The 18,370-nt window shown below is 38.1% G+C and overlaps 1 protein-coding gene across 3 annotated transcripts in view; it reads left to right on the top strand.

Moving 5' to 3' along the window:
- sgcd (sarcoglycan, delta (dystrophin-associated glycoprotein)) overlaps nt 1-18,370 on the top strand; it is a 177,461-nt gene that overhangs the window by 114,647 nt on the left and 44,444 nt on the right. For all 3 annotated transcript variants that reach the window (XM_026938741.3, XM_026938742.3, XM_026938739.3), the window contains exon 3: nt 18,221-18,322. In XM_026938741.3, the coding sequence (XP_026794542.1) occupies nt 18,221-18,322 (102 nt within the window). The remainder of the gene's footprint in view (nt 1-18,220; nt 18,323-18,370) is intronic.

Below are 18,370 nucleotides of genomic sequence, written 5' to 3'. Positions count from 1 at the left end.
CATTTTGACACATTATCTATACTTTCACTTTAACTATAATTTCTCAGTACCTCTGTCCACATCAGCACTGTGCATGGTATAGAGGCTCTAAGGGAACCATGTCCTCCTAAAGGCTAGAACACCAGTTACCCAGATGTTCAGTGTTGTAAGAAGTTGTCCTCATGGTGTGATGAGAAAATGATAACCATCAGGTCCCACAGCGGCATCTGCGCTGCCCTGAAAGTGACCCCTTGCCGTGGAACTGATTGTGGTTTTGGCAGCCAGAAGCCCATTGTGCATTTGATTAAAAGAGGATGCAACTTCATTTCCTCAAGCAAACAGGGTCTGATGGTATTAAAAGGCATACAAACAGTCAAAAATATGATTCTTATTGAACTCCCAGCTACTGCTGAATGGCAGTTGAATGAAGCTGAAGGAGGAGGAGAACTGAGAAAAAGAACTGAACATTATTAAATTTCATGTCTCTGTTCAATTGAAATGTTTTGGGGCTCGACTAAATAATAACAAGCATTAAAAAATAAGAATGTTTCAATTAACTGTAGACAGTTATAAATAATTCCTGTAAGTCTGCGGAATTTCAGGACGTGACCTCGCGAGTCTAATGCTGGGGCCGTGGCTTTTGAATTCAGTTTGCGTAGAGGGCTGAAGAACTTGAAACTGATTTCATTTTGAGTTTTATGGAAGTGTTGTTTTTCAATATTTCTTGTTTTGTGTTTACTTTAAGGCTGAGGGCTGTTCCATGACTAAATTATTAAATGCTTTGCAATATCAAATGTTTTAGTAAATTTTTCTTCAGGTTTCAAAACAGGAACAAGAAACGATGTTTAGATAATAATAGCAAGAGATAAAGTTAGACTTACTGATTTTATTTAAAGTCTCATGCATGAAAAAATAAGTAAAATTTACTGAAAAGTAAGGTGCAAATGTTTGGTTTAGTTTGGCAATACTTAACTCTTTAAATCAAAGAGTAAATTTTACTTTTGAAAAACAGCAAATGCAAATTGTTGGCAAAATTTTTTTTACAGTATTTATTTTCACTTTATTTCACACTTTATTTGTGACTTCATCTATATAATTTGTTCAACATGATTAGATCTCAACTTGAAGTAAACTTTACTTGATATAATTAAGCTAATATAACTAAAAAAAAAGAGGAAATATTACTAAAAATGGACAAATGAAATTCGTGCAACCACTTGATATAAAAAAAAAGAAAAATAAGAAGCCATTTTTTTCAGTGAGGAGGAGCAGATCTGCTTCAGTGGCATTGGTACTGGTATGTAATGCAAATTGCATGAAATCCAGATGCTACTGTTTTAAATGCAGTGGAATAATCCAATTGAATATCTAAATGTGGGAAATGGGGGCGAATGCTGGAGCAGTCTTGAGTGTTTCTTGGCAACTCCCACAACATTTGATGCTTTCCAAAGCACTGGTGCCTGATTGGGAAAGAAGTGTAACACAGAACGCAGTTTGTTCGACTGGCATTACGCCCAGCTACACAAATGTATCTGCATTTATGTTCTTCTTTTAAATCATGTATTCAGTACTCAAAAACAGACCACATGAAACGTATCATTAGTTGTAGCGTAATCATTTTCAAGCCTGACATTCTCTGTGACAGTCCTAATAGAAATTCATGATCGATGAAAATGATTAATTTTTTTTTTTTAAACCAGCATGTGGTTATATTGGACATGAAGCGTAATATACTGTAATCTACAGAAATAAAAAATCAACATGAACAAAGAATCGTTTTTAATTGCAACACAGCAGCCTGTCATTTTACACCCATCGTGCTGACAAGATATTTCTATATATATAGAACTGTCATATATATATACATATGTGTGTGTGTGTGTGTGAGACAGAATGAAACAGCAAGTAGGAATTATAAATGGCGTTTCCAGTAATTTGTTAGTGATCTTTTTTTTTTTACGGCTCTAAAACCCTACCAAATGTAATTTATTTGGAGAAAAAAATCCTACATGCTGTCGTGAAGCAGAATTATTGTTTCTTTTCTGATTATCCACACATACAATACTCTAGCTATACAACCTGAAACATCTATGACATAACATGTAGAAAATACTTTTTTTTTCTTTTTGACGAACCCTTGTATACCATTAATATGTTAATAATTTTTTTTTTAATGACCGATTTTGATTTACTGAAAACTTCTATAGTAACAGCTCAAAAACAACAACTTGTACAGTGGATGCTCCACATATAAGGCTAATAATACAAAAAAAAAATGTAAAAAACTTTTAAATTAAGTTAATAAAGAAAAACAGAAAAGATTTTCCTTGAGTGGAAAACTATCCATAGAGCTTCTTAAAAGTGTATTTACAGCCTAAAACCTAAATTTCAACGTGACATATTGTGGTTACAGCAAACTGTCGGACACTGGCGCTGGATTTGATATTTAATGCCACGCCTCTCCTGAGCTGATATTGTGAAATCAATCGAAAGAAAAGGTCAGAAGCATGCATAACTGAGACACGTCTCTTTTCGGCAAACTCCACCCTGACCACACAACTCCAGTGTGCCTGTCTGAGTAGTGTTTAAGTCCATAGTTATGTCTGAGGTCTGAATAACGATTGTGCACAATTTTGTTTTTAAATTCTCACTGTGCTCACGTAACTGAGCTCTGAATATGGCGCATTATAAATAAAAATGAACGCATAACGCACATACCAGTTACAATTGTCTAATTTGGGCTTTAGATTTATGTTTCTTAGAATGACGTGTTCCTTCTGCAAGGTTTAGTCATTACACAGTGTTTTCTGTAATTTGTGAAGAACTGTCTTTCGATGACGTAACAATCTCACACCTTCCTTATTTGTGAATTCTGGCTATCTGACGCAAACTCTGATCTGTCATGGGCTTCAATTAGCAGTCTGGCTTTTCGGCATGCTCCGAGTCTCTGCAGACAAACATGAATGTAGAGCGTGAAGTGTAGAGGCTTTGTTCCATAAAGAATGCCGTTCCATTGGTCAGGCCTTTGTTTATGCATGAGAAAAAAAAAGATGATATGTTATGAAAGGCAGAAAATGAGAGCGGGGAATGCCAGGGGAAAAGATCCAGATCAAAGCCAAGGCTGGACTCGCGGTGAAGGCGACGGTTAACTCTTATGTCCAAATACGGGCAAATAGACAGCGACAAGCATGGTGTCTTGACAGTAATGTACTGTATATTTACACAGGATCCAAGAGGACCGATAATCTTGAATATGAAAGCTTCAGGAATGACATTTCAATAGAGACAGCAACTTCAATAGGTTCATAAATAATGGCATAACTCGCCAGAAAGGTGTTATTGTGCCACCTGGGTCACGGCACCAAGTTGTTCGAAATTTGGCAACGATGAAGCCGGCCTAGACAGACAGTACAGCGTGTCACCTCTGACCTTGGTGTGTTCTGAGATCATACAGTATTCTGACACAATACAGAAACACAAAGAAATGAGAAATATGATATTCAGAACATTTAACACAGAGAGTCAGAGATGAACTTTAGCAAATAGTCATGATTTCAGAAGACAAATTTAGAGTGAGCGATTAAAGGCAAATATTTCCTTCACTCTCTAAGTTTCTTGCTGGGAAAATGTTTCATTTAAATGTGAATTTATTGTACTTAAAATAGCAGGGATGAAGTATCTCAATGTATCTCTTTGACCCAGTCAGGAAAAAAGACTGTCTTCCATAGAGAGTGACACTAATTATTCACCATGGAAGACAAGGGAAGGAGCCCCGACTCCAAGACAAACAGCTATTCTTTTTTAGAAAGAGGGAGTATGGAGTGATGACTGTGCCGGGATTGCTTTCTCCGAGCCTGTCATGTGTTGCTGCGTGCATGATGGCGGTCGGCTCTGTCACCCCCTCATGGCTTTCCCTGATAAGACGAGCTGTGGAGCTGCAGAGCGACAGGCCTCATGTGAGCACACCCAGGAGGCTGAGTATTAAAAGATAAGAAGCTGATTGTTTGTCATTTCTCTCATCGTATATCACACAGTATGATCATTCCATTTTTATTTCTACGGCACTGAGTACCTGATGTGCACATTTTCAGGAAGTTTAAACATGATGTAAAAGGCTTCTTTTCCTTATATGTATATAAACATTTAACCAGAGATGGCACTGATCCGATCCAATATCAGCATAAAATCAGATATCGGAGGAAAAAAAGACTTGATCAAATCTGATCCTGGAACTGGAAATATTTACATATAACGAGACACGATTGATGATGATATTTATACTTCAGAAATTATTATATTTGCAAGCAAAAGAGTTTTAGTGAATAAAAAAGCTGCAGGTTTCTGTGAGTCAGGTTTTTAGCTCCAAGAAAAAAATATCGAATGGATATCGATATCAGCTGATACTCAAGGTTTCTGTATTGGTATCAATATTGGAAAAGAAAAAGTGGTATCAGTCCATCTATACATTTGACCCTTCAAAATCTGTGAAAGATTACATCTTACATTTTGCTTAGGAATTATTTCGGGTCAGGACTTACTTTAAAATGCATCGTGTAACAGAGATCCGTGGCAAAATAACAACTGCAAATCCACTCATATCTTCTCAGTTTAACAGCAAAAAAAAGTGATGATTTTTTTTTTATATATATAAAATAGAACTCCACATTTTTAATCTATTTATTTTTATTTATTTTTCATGATAAAAATGATTTGCACTACAATCAGCTTTTGAACAATCATAAAATTTTGTCTGTCATGCTGCATTCAAATTGCCTCAGACGTGATTTTCGACCTCTGTGCATTTGAGTGTGGAAAAAAAAACTGGTGTCTTTTACTAGCAACAAGCTAACCAGCTAACTGCTGAGTGATGTATATTTCCCTAAAAACAGTGACCTGTGTAGTCAATGTTATAGATTTAACAAGTGAATACGTCTGCATGTTGATTGATCTAAAGCTAATACTCATAAATACAGTATAACACATTTAAAGGTAAGAAGTGCTGCTGTGTTTGTGCTGTGAGCGGCCATTTTGATTTGACGTCACTTGCTCAACTCGGGGTTGAGGATACCATCCCCATTTCCTGACTAGGAATTCTGAGAATTTCTTTGGTTTTGGCAACTCTTACAAGTTCCAACCTCGAGTTGAATGCAACATTAAACCAAGGTATCAAAAAAAGGTGTACATGCAGCTGATGTACTTTTTCCTTTTGATGTGCGAAACTTTGGGAAATTTAATTCATTCCTTCATTTGTTCATTAATTTCTTCATTCACTTACTTTATAAACTGACACTTTATTTAACCTCTGATCCAAAACTGACAGTCTATAGCCAAAAACCACATTAATAAAAGCCCAAGTTTTGAACCCTTTTTCTCTTAAAAAAAAAGAAATATCTACTAATTTTAATAACTCACTCATCAAAGTCCAGTAAAAGTCGGTGAGATTAAATGGCACTTCCATTAAATTATTCATTAAAGCTCAGCTTTAATCTAAATGTGGAAGATCGAAATGAAGTTGGTAATACCTGGATGGAGCATAGAGACTGGACTCTATTAGGATTAGAGCGGCGTGAGTGTGATGAATTTAGCGTATGCAGAGATGTCAAGCTGTCAGCAAAGGAATTTGAATATATCATACTCTGAGAGCATGTGTCAGCAAAAAAAAAATGGAGAAAGTTGGAAAATGTCTGTACAAGTTGACCTGCACTAGTTATATAAATACACAGTATGTTTAATATTTATAAGGAAGTAGAAGAGTGAGAAGAATGTTTGGACTTCCTTCGAGCACCATTAGCTACACAATGGTTGTTATGGATAGTTTTTCTAATTATTCATTCATCTTTAGTAAGCGCTTTATCCTCGTTAGAATCATGGTGGGTCCGGAGCCTATCCCGGGAACGCTGGCCGTGAGGCGGGAATACACCCTGGAGACACTTTCACACACTTATTCACATCTAGAGGCAAATCCACATATCAGCATGTTTTTGGGAGGTCGGAGGAAACCGGAGAACCCGGAGGAAACCCACACAGACATGGAGATCAGACAGGAAACTCAGGAACCCGAGGTCAGGGTTGAACTGAAGACTCTGTTCTCGAGCTGTGAGACAGCAACGGTCTTTACAGTATCTAAATACTATACATGTTCCATATGTGGATATGTTCAATGGAAAGAATAGTGGAAAATTTTATGATCCTATCAAACATCTTTTGATAATACAGACTCCAGATGCAGTGGATGTGAACGTGACCTAATATTAGTTCTTTATCCTCTTAGACAAAACATGGTGTGTGTGTGTGTGTGTGTGTGTGGGCAGATGGAGGTTTATGAGCGTCTGTCCTTCAGAGAAGAAGTCACGTCTGAGACACAGACAGAACACGGCAACTTGTCACGAAGTCTGTCAATGTTTATACGCTCACTCATTGACCTGGGAAGGAACAGGACAAGGGACAGAGTGAAGCATCCTGAAAGATCCACCGTCGCCTCACGGTCACCTGTCACTGATGCATTACCACCTGAACACATACACATATTCTGGATCAGATTATTAATTTCAGATAATGATAATTATGTGTATTAATGTATGTCGTAAGCATAATATTTTTTATACCATAGCGTTAATTTATTATAACACGGCCTGGACTGTATTATTCCACTTACACGACGGCGATTTGCCAACGATTACAACCTTTATTTTTTTTTAAAGGATTGATACAGCAGTCTTATGAGATGCTACAGTCTTACAGTTGACTGTTAGAAGACATTTAACATTTATGGAAGGAGTCTCCAGTGTCAGTGCTTTGTAACACTCAGTAGATGACACGGTCACATGACAAGCTGCGATTTATTTATTTTTTTTGTTAATCTTAACTTAAAGACAGAGGAAGAAAAAGAGAGGCTGACCTGAGGGAGAACGACTGTTTATAGCTGTGATAGCATAAGTAGCTCATCTCGTGGACATTCCATAACATTAAATGTAACTATAAATGGTTAAAAAGCATGATGTGTCGTTCATTAATAAATTAGAAATGGTAATCCCTGGCAAATCTGTGTGGTATAAGAGGAATAACACACATCTAGCTGTGATGTTATTGGAAAATAAGCCATTTCGGTGTGGATTATTTTCCTCTAACAGCACATCCTGTCAAGTCTTATTCCTTCTTTAATTCAAAGCCGAATGGCTTCTACAGCTGTACGTGACTGTTCCCACAGCAAATAGCACCACTGAGCACAGTTTTAGTCTCCATTGACTAAAAAAATTGCCTTCGACAATAGCCATGCTCATACACTGCATTAGTTCTGCGCGTGGTGATTGGCCAATTTCATCCTTTACAAGCCCTACTCCTAGTTTATTTCTATTCATACCGGCAGCGTCAGTGTTTCTCTCCCTCTGTTCCAGTCATAAATAGCTGAGAGCGGTGTGGTAATTTCAGCCCTGTCAGGACAGACATCTCCACAATGTTACAGACGTGATGTGGCCTTGTGCAATAGGAAATGTGTTTCGTCCCACTGCATTAAATCAGCTTTGTGTACGTATACGGAGGAGGTTTAAACACGTTTCTGCATGATTCTGAAATGACAGATGCTTGTAAACAGGTTTCATTGCTCTGTTTTGTAGATTAAACTGGCCTACTAACAGATAAAGGCCAATAAAGCCCCTCTTTATTATCACATATTGAACAATATGATGCTTTCATTTTTTCTACCAATAAATACCTGATTCAATGATGAGAAAATGAGGCAAGTTATCCCACGAGCCAGATGGTTTACTTGTCCACACTGACATGGAGAATAAAACCATCTGAAACAGAAATGTAGGCCTGTGCATCGTTTGCAAGTTCACAGTTCTGCTATTTTGTAAAATGGTTCGTATTCTTGGTAAGAGCTTCCACAGATACTGAAACATTTGCAGCTAATTAACAGAGGTGGAAAATACTTCAATCAATGCACTTCATTACTTTACTTAAGTATTATTGAAATTGAATCCTTTTACTCCTAAAAGAAATAAATTTACAAGAAAAAAAGCCCAGTTTCTTTGGCAATCAGTTGTTCTCGCTTATTTAAACTTTTATTTTTAAAGACATCAAATTGACATCAATGTCAATAAAAGTCTTTCGCTAGTGTTACTAATGATTCATGATTCTCCTGTACCTCCTATTTAAAAACAAAACACAAAAAAAAGAAGCAAGAAGCATGTTGAGGTTAACTAGCTTTTAATTTCGGTAAATTTGCTAGCTAGGTTTGATTTGTTGCTAACGCCATCAATCTCGTTAATTCCAACAGGGTTATTACACATCAGCTAACCAGCGAGCCAAACTTTAGGCTTGTCTGAGTTAGGAGAATATTTAATAAATATTTAATTGTTTGCTTTTAATCTTGTATATGGATTAGAAATGTTACCGGGAAGGAAAAACAAAAAATAAAAAAAAACTTTTCAAAGAATTTTTTTGGCCGTAGTTGAAAATGCAAACAACATATTCACGAAAGTTTTCACAAAATTGAAAGTGTTATTAAGTGCTTAACTGGTTAATAGCATTATTTTTACATTCCATTGTGTTTTTAAAAAGTACACTGAAAAAAGGTCATTGAATTTACTTAACCCTTTCATGCGTAAAATATTTATATGCATATCCAATTGCGTTTAACTGAAAACGGCGTGATAAGATTTTTGATTCTGTCTAAATATCAAATATTAAAAAGTAAATGGATCGTGCATGAAATAAAATAAATAAATCTTCCAATATCCAACATTTTTACCATTCAGGTTTAAAATATAAATTTTTTTAGAAAATATCAGTTCTGAACATACAAAATTTACGCAGTTTGGGACTGTTGCATGATGCAAAGAGGTAAAAAAAAAATCCATTGAAAAACAAAAAGGGAAGAAGTACTGGGAGTGCTGGCAAAGTTGTTTAAATATAGCAGTATTACATATATATATATATATTATAGATATAGATATAGAGTTATAGTTTGATTATGAGATACAGCCATTTCTATTTCACTGGTTGTGTGTGTGTGTGTGTGTGTGTGTGTGTGTGTTTCCTTGGGGACCTTTTTGTAAATGGTTATGCATGTCATGTGATGCAAACACCTGGTGAAAGCAGCTGGAAACTCAAATAGCCCTCGTTTATTCTTAGCTGTCCAGATGCAAGAGTTTTATCACCGAGATGACGGACAACCCAGTCCAACTCTCACTGAATAATCAAAATGACCAATCTAACCATAACAGAAAAAACAAGGAATTTATAATCATAATTTATTTGTCTTCGACCTACTGGTTATTTCCCAAATGCTTTTAAGATTGCAGTAGTATAGCCACTATTAAAGAAAACGGCTTCAGAGAAATTAGCTTCGGCTGTAGAGTGTAATTTGAGAGATATATTTAGCTTAATTGAAGCTTAGAACATTTGGTCTTGGCTCATTAGTGGGTTTTTTTGATTTCAGGTCAGGAACTGCACTGTTAAATGACCAGAGATTTAGATTTGATGCAAATATGGCATCGCTTTTTCTTCATCTCAGTGCCACCTTTGATAATGTCACTCACAGTATTTTGATACTGACTTGGAAATTAGGTAGGGCTCTTTGGTCTTTTTCTATCTGGGTCTATTTCAGTCATACATACAGAAAGACAGATTTGTGTTATTTTATCTTATATTCACTGAACAGAATTGAAATTATTTTGAGATTTCCACAGGGATCTGAGGCAGGGCTGTTACTTTTTCCTCTTGCTAGAAAAGCACTGAATTCAACCTTCAGATTTGTCTCTATAAGCTCCCTAGGCAAACAAACAAACAAACAAACAAATAAATAATTAGTCTTTTTTCCCATTGTGTTCAGTTACGCCTCTGCTCACCTTCATAACAGCGTCAATCTTGTCAGGTAAGGATGTCAAGAGTGTCCTGGCTATTAGCTCACTCTTCCAGCGTGCACAGCGCGAGCTCCTCGGTGTCTATTTCGATGTTTCAGCTGCTGTTTTTCATAGAATTGAGGTCTGATGATTTTTCAGGCCGGTCGAAGTGTCCCCATGTTCCGTCATGCATATCGAACAAGCTTTGTCCTTATGGCACCCTACAGAATGTGAGAGTCGGTGTTCTGCAGTTCCCAGAAAAATGAATGAATAATACTTGAAAATACTTGCATCTTTCAGGCAAATTATGTAAATGTTAACAATAATATCTCCATTTGGCACCTCATGATTGTGGTTCGATCCTTGTGAATGTATTTTCTCTCAATGCTGTGTAAAATGATGCCTTAGATCAGGGGAGTCGAATCCCTCCGTTTCTTAGCTGTTCAAGTTCACTCAGATTTTTAAAAGAACTGCGAGTTATAAGATCTGGGAGGGTCCTAACATTTGCAGCATCTACGTTGCCTATTGACAAATACATAAGTAGCATGTTAGATCCTGAGCTTGGGTTACTGTCTTTCTCACGAAGGTGTGGGTTTTCTCTACGTTCTATGGTTTCCTCCCACCAGATAAGTGGACTGATCTCGATAAATTGCGATAAAAAATTGCGATAAAAAAGATTTCAAAAAGTGTGTCGTGCCCTGTGATAGACTGCCATCCCATCTGGTGGCTCAAACCTGTTCCAGCATGACAATGCCCCTGTGCACAAAGCGAGCTCCATGAAGACATGGTGTGTGAAGGTTGGAGTGGAAGAACTCGAGTGTCCTGCACAGAGCCCTGACCTCAACCCCACTGAACTCCTTTGGGATGAACTGGAACACTGACTGAACCCCAGACCTCCTCACACAACATCAGCGCCTGACCTCACTAATGCTCCTGTAGCTGAATGAACACGAATCCCCACAGCCACGCTCCAACATCTAGTGGAAAGCTTCCCAGAAGAGTGGAGCTCATTATAACAGCAAAGGGGGAATAAAACTGGAATGAGATGTTCAACAAGCACACATGGGTCTGATGGTCAGGTGTCAAAATAGTTTTGGCCATATAGTACATCAAGAAAGCTTTCAGTCAGCCAGCTACAATCTGAGCTCAGGGATATTGAGCTGATGTAAAAAAAAAAAAAAAAGTGTATTTTATAAGATAAAATGTCACTTTCACTTAATACTAGAATCGTATTTTAATACTTCTTATTGGAACCGTCATACACATTTTATGTTTATAATATGGTGGGATTGCTTGACAGTAGATAAGAAATTTGTGTCATCACTGCTATTACTACTATCTGTCGTCCATCTAAAATGCATGCCCATGTCACACTAACTAATTTAATAGTACAGATCACTTAGTGATTTTTATTCAGTTCATTTCCGCATCCTCTACTATAATTAATTCCTGGAGCTCGGCTTGTGTGTCTGCAACATCTCACATTCTGCAGTGTTTGTCTGAACTGTCTTTATTCACACGGCTAATTCATCCCCTCCATCTCCTCCTCTCTACTCTCTGTACATCCAAGCGATGGGAGATTCGTATGACGGATCGTCTAGCAGCGACTCCACCGACTTTGAAGAGTGATCCCGAGATGAAGTGTCGAGCAGCACAAAAGGCAATTCCACCGATAGCTATCAGTGTGTGTCAACACAGCTAGCATGCTGGCTATCACCTGCAGGCTCAGGTGAAATCGGCGTCCCGTGTTCTGTCAGCCTTGTTTATTTCCGTCTGAGGGGGTCGAGACTTCTCTCCTCTCCACGAGAAGGCTTATTACTCCACAGCGGGACGGGGGGAACCAGAGTGCACGGATTCTGTGATTATGTTTTTAAAGCAATTATCTCCAGATTGTTAGATGAAACGCTGTGAGATCTTCCTAATTCCTGCTTTTATTTCTTGCTGCAGTGCCGTATCATTTATATTCAACAGTACAATCTGAGGAATTGGCTGCTTATCATGCTAGTAGAGAACATGAAAGTAAATGTATATACTATACTATATTATATAAAGTAGGGAATAATGATGAATAAAAGTTTAGGGTTAAAAAAAACTTCTTCTGAGTTTTGAATCCTTCTCTCTCAGAGCCTGTCGAACCCATGCAGGGTGACGTATCAGAGTTAAACGCTAAGCTGTGCCTTTGCATTATTTATAATAAGTCTCCCCCCCCTTACGATAGATTACAAGGAGGGGGATTTTGCGACATTGCAATGCTAATTAATTTTGTAATCCCTGCCTAAATTTGAACCCTGCCTCATAATCTTTTCGCACCAGAGAGGCAGAGTGAATTCCTTCTGCTGGAAACATCAGCAGCTCCTTTGAGGGGAAGATTTGGGCCTTAGATGGAGGAATTCCTAACTTTTATTTATCAAGCCATGGTGTACAGTGCTTAATAACGTTAGTATTGCACTTAAGGGCCTTTTTGGAATATTTCTACACAACAAAACACTTCTATGCATCTACACTTCCACACTTTGCAAGTGAAAATATCTTAAATATGGGTAAATTTATCTAATATTTCTTATTATGAGATTTATTATAAATCAAATAATATGATTCAGCTTGTTTTTAGATGCTTTTACACTTTTCAAGCTTTCAATACAGTTAATTATTATATTAGGAGACAATTTTGCTTCTTTTTTAAGCAAAAAAAAAAAAAGCTTAAAATTAGAAAAAAATTTAATAGGAATATATTTGGTTTATTGTAGCAGGAAATTTTAGATAAAGGTCACAATATCCAAGATACTGTATCTTCACTACATGGCCAAAAGTTTGTGAACACCGCCATATAGTGCGTATTGACTTTGTCTTTTTTTCCATAAATATTATGAAAGTAATATTTCAGCTTTAACTTTAACTTAACTGCATTTTAAGCACATGTCTAATTTTACTCAAATACAGTACATTTTCCTAAACAAATTCATTAATTACTGCAACATTTCAGGTTATTTTAAGAAAATAACACAACATTAGGCAAGTAAAAAGTCTCAAAAAAAAAAAAAAGTTATCTTAGCAATGAAAATCTCTTTATTTACAGTCAAATTTATTTAATATTTCCTATTATAAGATTATAGTAAACCAAATATAAGATTATTAAACCTATTTGTAGATTTTTTATCATTTTACTAATTTCAAGCTTCAAATTTTATTATTCTATCGGTAGATAATTTTGCTTCTTTCTACAAATAAATGCTACAATTTCGTATCTGCCAACAAAAAAAACAACAGACTATATCAAGCTTGCAATTAGTAAAAAAAAAAAAAAAAAAAAAAAAAGGCTAGAAATAGGTTTAATAATCTAACACATGATTAACGGAATCTTATAAAAGGAAATGCCAGTTAAATCTGACTTTATTCAAGGTATTTCCACTTGCTATGATTTGTGCAGTGTTGCTAGTTGGCACGGATGGTTTACCAGGTTGAGAGTTGAGAGCACGCTGGAGATTTCAGCAGGGTTGTTAATTCAAAAAAAGGAAAACAATTTAACATACACTAAAACTTTTACTTGAGCAGATTTATCATGGGATATTTTAACTCTTACCTGAAAGATTTTCCAGACTAACCTTTACCTGGATTCATATATGACTATTAGGTACTTGGGTCAGGAACACCTTCTTCTGCATTTATATTAAATGTATGACTGACACGTTGGTACCGTAAGCAGATTTAGCACTTGGTCTATTTGATGATGTCACTTCCTGTCAATAGATAGCTTCGGCATCACGGAAGCACTGAGCCCAGGTTTGCGTTCACAGCCTGCGCTATAGACATTATTGTGATTAACATTAACTATCTTTTCTCAGATTGACTTTAGTACAGATTGTATCACAAGCGCAGCATGTCCTTTTGCGCAACACAGTAGGCATGATGGATCCAATTTGTCTGAGTCTTCTAATATAATTTTGTATTAAAAATGTTCTCCGATCCCCACGAGGCAAGGCCAAGAACGCAGTGCACTCTAAGAACAGAAAAAGTATGAATAAGGGTAATTTGGTGAATGATACATCCCTGGTGAGTGAGCGCAGTGGATTGTTGAGATGTTCTTCATTGAGGCCATGCTGACTTTGAGTAACTGAGTGATGATCTATTCTGGGTCACTGCTTCTGTCCCCATGTGCATACAGCATGATGAGCGTGAAGACAGGATTCACATTGACATAATGCAAATGTGTACAGTACTGTAACTTCGCTGACTTTTTCTTGTCAGTGAAGCAGAGGACATTTCTCCATAGCACACACAGCTTGTTGACAAGTGAGGGGAAATAGTACTCAGACACTTCTGTTTATTATTTAATATACTTCCAGTGCATATATCCACTTGTACGTATAAATATAAATATGATGAAGGTGAAAAGTTCTCAGGGACAACATTATTAAACGACACTCGAAAGGAAAAACGACGGTGCCATAGCAAAGACATGAAACATCCCTGTCAGTACGACTGGTTCAATAATATGCAGGTGGAATGTTCATGGAAAGAGTTGCAGGATGACCTGAAAGCAGCAGGAACAACAATTACACAGAGAACAATAAGCAGTGAACTGCACCACAATCATCTCCATTCCTACACCTCATGCTAAACTCCTCTGCTAACAAAGAAGCACGAAGAACTTTTTTGGAACAGTTCAGATGAAACAGATTTGGCAATAGATCAGCTCATCATGTTTGGAGAAAGAAGAGTTGCGCGTATGATCCCAAGGACACCATACTCACAGTGAAGCATGGTGGTGGGAGCATCATGATATGTTGCTTCTTCTCTGCAAACAGTACTGGGGCATTACACATCATCGAAGGAAACATGAATGGAGCAATGTATCAGGAAGTGTTAGAGAAGAATTTTATCTTGTTGGCCAAGAGCCTGAATCAGCGGAGAAAATGAACGTTTCAACAAGATAACGACCCAAAACACACAGCCACAATAACTCAAGAAGACCTTGCATGGCTTTGCAAGTTTGCAAGTTTATCTCCTAACTTGAATCCCAGTGAAGATTTATGGAGTATTTTGAATTTGCAAGTCCATCAGAGTCATCCTCGTAACCTTATGGAATTGAAGACAATTTGGAAAGAGGAATGTGCTAAAAATTAAGCTGCAATGCTGCCAAATGCTAATTACATGTCTCAAAGCTTTAATCAACAAACAGCTTTGCAACAAAGTGCTAATGTTGGTCATATGTGTTGTCTGAATACTTTTATCCATATCAATATCAACCATATCTTTGTTTATACTCATGGATACATTATGTGTGTAAATTTGAAGTGGATATACAGTATGTATGCACTGGAACTATATTAAATAACAAAAACACAAGTGTCTGAATACTTGTTTCCCCTCACCGTATTTGCTGCATACTGTATGTCCTTTATTCTTTCAGTCTCTGTGCACTTGAGAATTGAGGCTCAAAGTAAAGGGATGCATATGTAGTTCTTCTGACTGACATGGTCATACGGACAAACGTACAAACATTTTTTCCACCAGCGCTATTCTGCTATTCCTAAGTGGCACTCCGCATGGAGCAGGTTGTGTCAGACAGCGGTCTCTCTTCTTTCCACAGCTCTCTCCCTGTTCACCACCATCAAAGTTGCATCTGTGGATAAAAAGAGAGTGTCTCTGTGCCAGACCTCCCCTCTCAGCCTTCTCCTCGTTCACCTTCACAATACGTTTGCACACACACTCACACTTCACTCCGGTATGCAATAAATATCAATCTCCCTGTGCTGTGACAGTGGTGCTGGGGTGTGCTGAGTGGAAATCAATTTACTCTTTTATGCTGCGTAAACTGTCGCGTGGCGTCCGATTCCCAACGGAGTTTAGCTTGCCATGGCAACCCACACACGCACACACACACACACACACACGCACACACACGCACACGCACGCACGCACACACACGTACCCACATGCACCACCTGAGAATTTCCGGGCCTTTCCGTCAGCCCATGAGTGGCTGTCCTGAATAATTCATCATTCTTCTCCTCTCCTCTGCATTCTCTCCCCGGTTCTGTATTAGAAAGAAGTGAAGAGGATTCGAATTACTGTCGCATCATCTGAGTCTCTGTTTCCTTCTATATCACAAACACACACACACACACACACACACACACACACACACACACACACACAAACAAACTCAAGTGGCTGCAGGTTTGCTTCCAAACTCAATCCCTTAAGTTCTTGTCAGCTGCTTGTGTAGAAGCAGGACATGTCTCTCTCTCTCTCTCTCTCTCTCTCTCTATCACACACACACACACGCACACACACTTGAACTATCACGTTTCCCATGCCAAATACCAAAGCATAAAAAAGCAGGCTCATAGCCTTTTTCGGTTTCAGTGATGCAGTAGTTTCTGAGAGTAGATCAGTGCCAGGGTGATTCTGCGTGCCAATTATGAACAGTCTGTCAGAGAATCTGCTCAGCTGGTCACAGGGCAGCGCATCACAATCACAATATGCTGAAATGGAGGACTTGGATTTGAATGCGATGCGAAGTCTGATGATGAAGGTGGGCAGACTGACAAGTAGGAACACGCTGTGGCATAAGATTATCTCTGCTTCAGAGACTTTTGACTTCACAGTCCCAATTCAGAAGTGCGGATAACTTTAAAGTGGCACTGAAATCAAAACTGGGCTTTTAGAGCCTTTTGTATCTGTTCCATAATGTTATGGACACTGATGTGATAATGCAACTGAAATATATACTTATATAGTTTTGATGATAGTCTCATTTTAATTTTATAGTTCATCACTTCCTGGAACATTATAAAAATGTTCGGCAAATCTTCATGATCGTCCAATTAAATGCTCTCTAGAACTTATATATGCCCCGCCCCCAGAGGCGTGTCTTGCTCTACAGTAGCAGCTCATTAGCAGTAAACGTGGTTTCTGGATGTGCGTCTTCCTGCACACTACACCCTTTTTTTTTTGGAGGTGTCTTACCAACTCAGATCTCTTCAAAGCTCAAACAGAGCAAGAATGCGAGTCTGTCTTTGGACTTTTCCACCAGTAAGAGTCAGTAAATGTTGTGGCTGAAGCCATTTCACTTCAAAGCATAACTTTTGGGGAATATTTTATGACTTGTGCTGTGCACCTTGCGCCGCATGGCTTAATTTTATTGTTGCAAGCATCAAATCAATATACATTGATCGTCCAGGCTGCCACCAGGCACCAACACCATGAACTTTGTACTGTCGAGCCACATAACATCACAAGCGAGCAAACTTAACTACCACACTGCAGAGCCAGGGTCAGGGTACAGAGTCAGACGTCCCACCTTCAACAACAACAACATCAAAACACACCAAGCTAATGATCGAAAATAAAGCAAAGGACAAACTGAAAGCACACTAATGGTGACTGAGTAAAGGAGACTAGCTAGCTAGCTAAAACAAACACACAAGTAGGGAAAATTAGCTACAAATCCTACAACAATAGTAAGATGGGTGGCGAGCAAAAGTAGAGTAGCAAAACACCTCCGTTTTTACACAAATGAAAGTGGCACTAAAAAGCACTTTATAGTGAATAAATATTTAATTAATTATTTAAAAAGCACTGAAGCACTTTGCTTGCACAACTGATGAAGGACATTTTTCTGAACTTGTTTCTGGTCTTGTTTCGACCTGAGTTTAGGAGACTCTGGAGCTGTGAGGAGACAATGGTATTGCTTTTTATAGTTAGTTGTGGGATGAGTGTGTGCGCGCACGTGTGTGTGTGTGTGTGCGCGCGCGTGTGTGTGTGTGTGTGTGTGAGGTGGGAGTACTGTGTACAAGATTGGCACGGACACATTAATCAGTTACAGTCCTAAGGGAATCGGAGGACTTGATATCCATTAGGCACGTCTGTCCTGAAGTGTCCATCAAGGCTCATACTGAAATAAAGAGCAGGCTCATGTTGTTCATATCAAAGGGACTTGTTCAGCTTTCGTCTGCTGGATTCAAAGATCTTAAACACAGCATGGTTTCTTCCAATGCGGTCCTGCTGTAGTTAGCACGGTGCTATGCGTTAACGCTTCTTATTAATGAATAAAGAAGAGTAATGAAGGAGGATTTCTGAAGAGATTACACCAGATACTTGTCACATGAGCATGTAAGGCAGTGATGGATAGCCGAGCTGTGTGTTTGTGAATGCAATTTAATTACGCCAGCTGCTGTCATTGGGACGATGAAAACTCTTGACAAGAATTTTTCTTTCCATCCTGTGACGATGACGAATAAGCACGGCATTCATTCACTTGAAGTCAGCCAGTAGTTCAGTGGAATTACTGTCATTTTATATTAACTTATTTTAGGTGATCATATAACGAACGCCACTCAACACTAGGTCTCTCTCTCTCTCTCTCTCTCTCTCTCTCTCTCTCTCTCTAGGATGGCATGGGTCACTTGAGAATCACGGAGAGAGGTCTGAAACTAGAGGGTGACTCTGAGTTCCTCCAGCCTCTGTATGCCAAAGAAATCCAGTCCAGATCGGTGAGTACCATGAACTCCAGCCACTCCCTCCCTCACTCACATCCCGAG

Source organism: Pangasianodon hypophthalmus, chromosome 15 (assembly GCF_027358585.1).
Source record: "Pangasianodon hypophthalmus isolate fPanHyp1 chromosome 15, fPanHyp1.pri, whole genome shotgun sequence".
In the NCBI taxonomy this organism is placed as follows: domain Eukaryota; kingdom Metazoa; phylum Chordata; class Actinopteri; order Siluriformes; family Pangasiidae; genus Pangasianodon; species Pangasianodon hypophthalmus.
The sequence above is the reverse complement of the archived record's forward strand: the minus strand, read 5'-3'. Positions and strand labels throughout refer to the sequence as shown.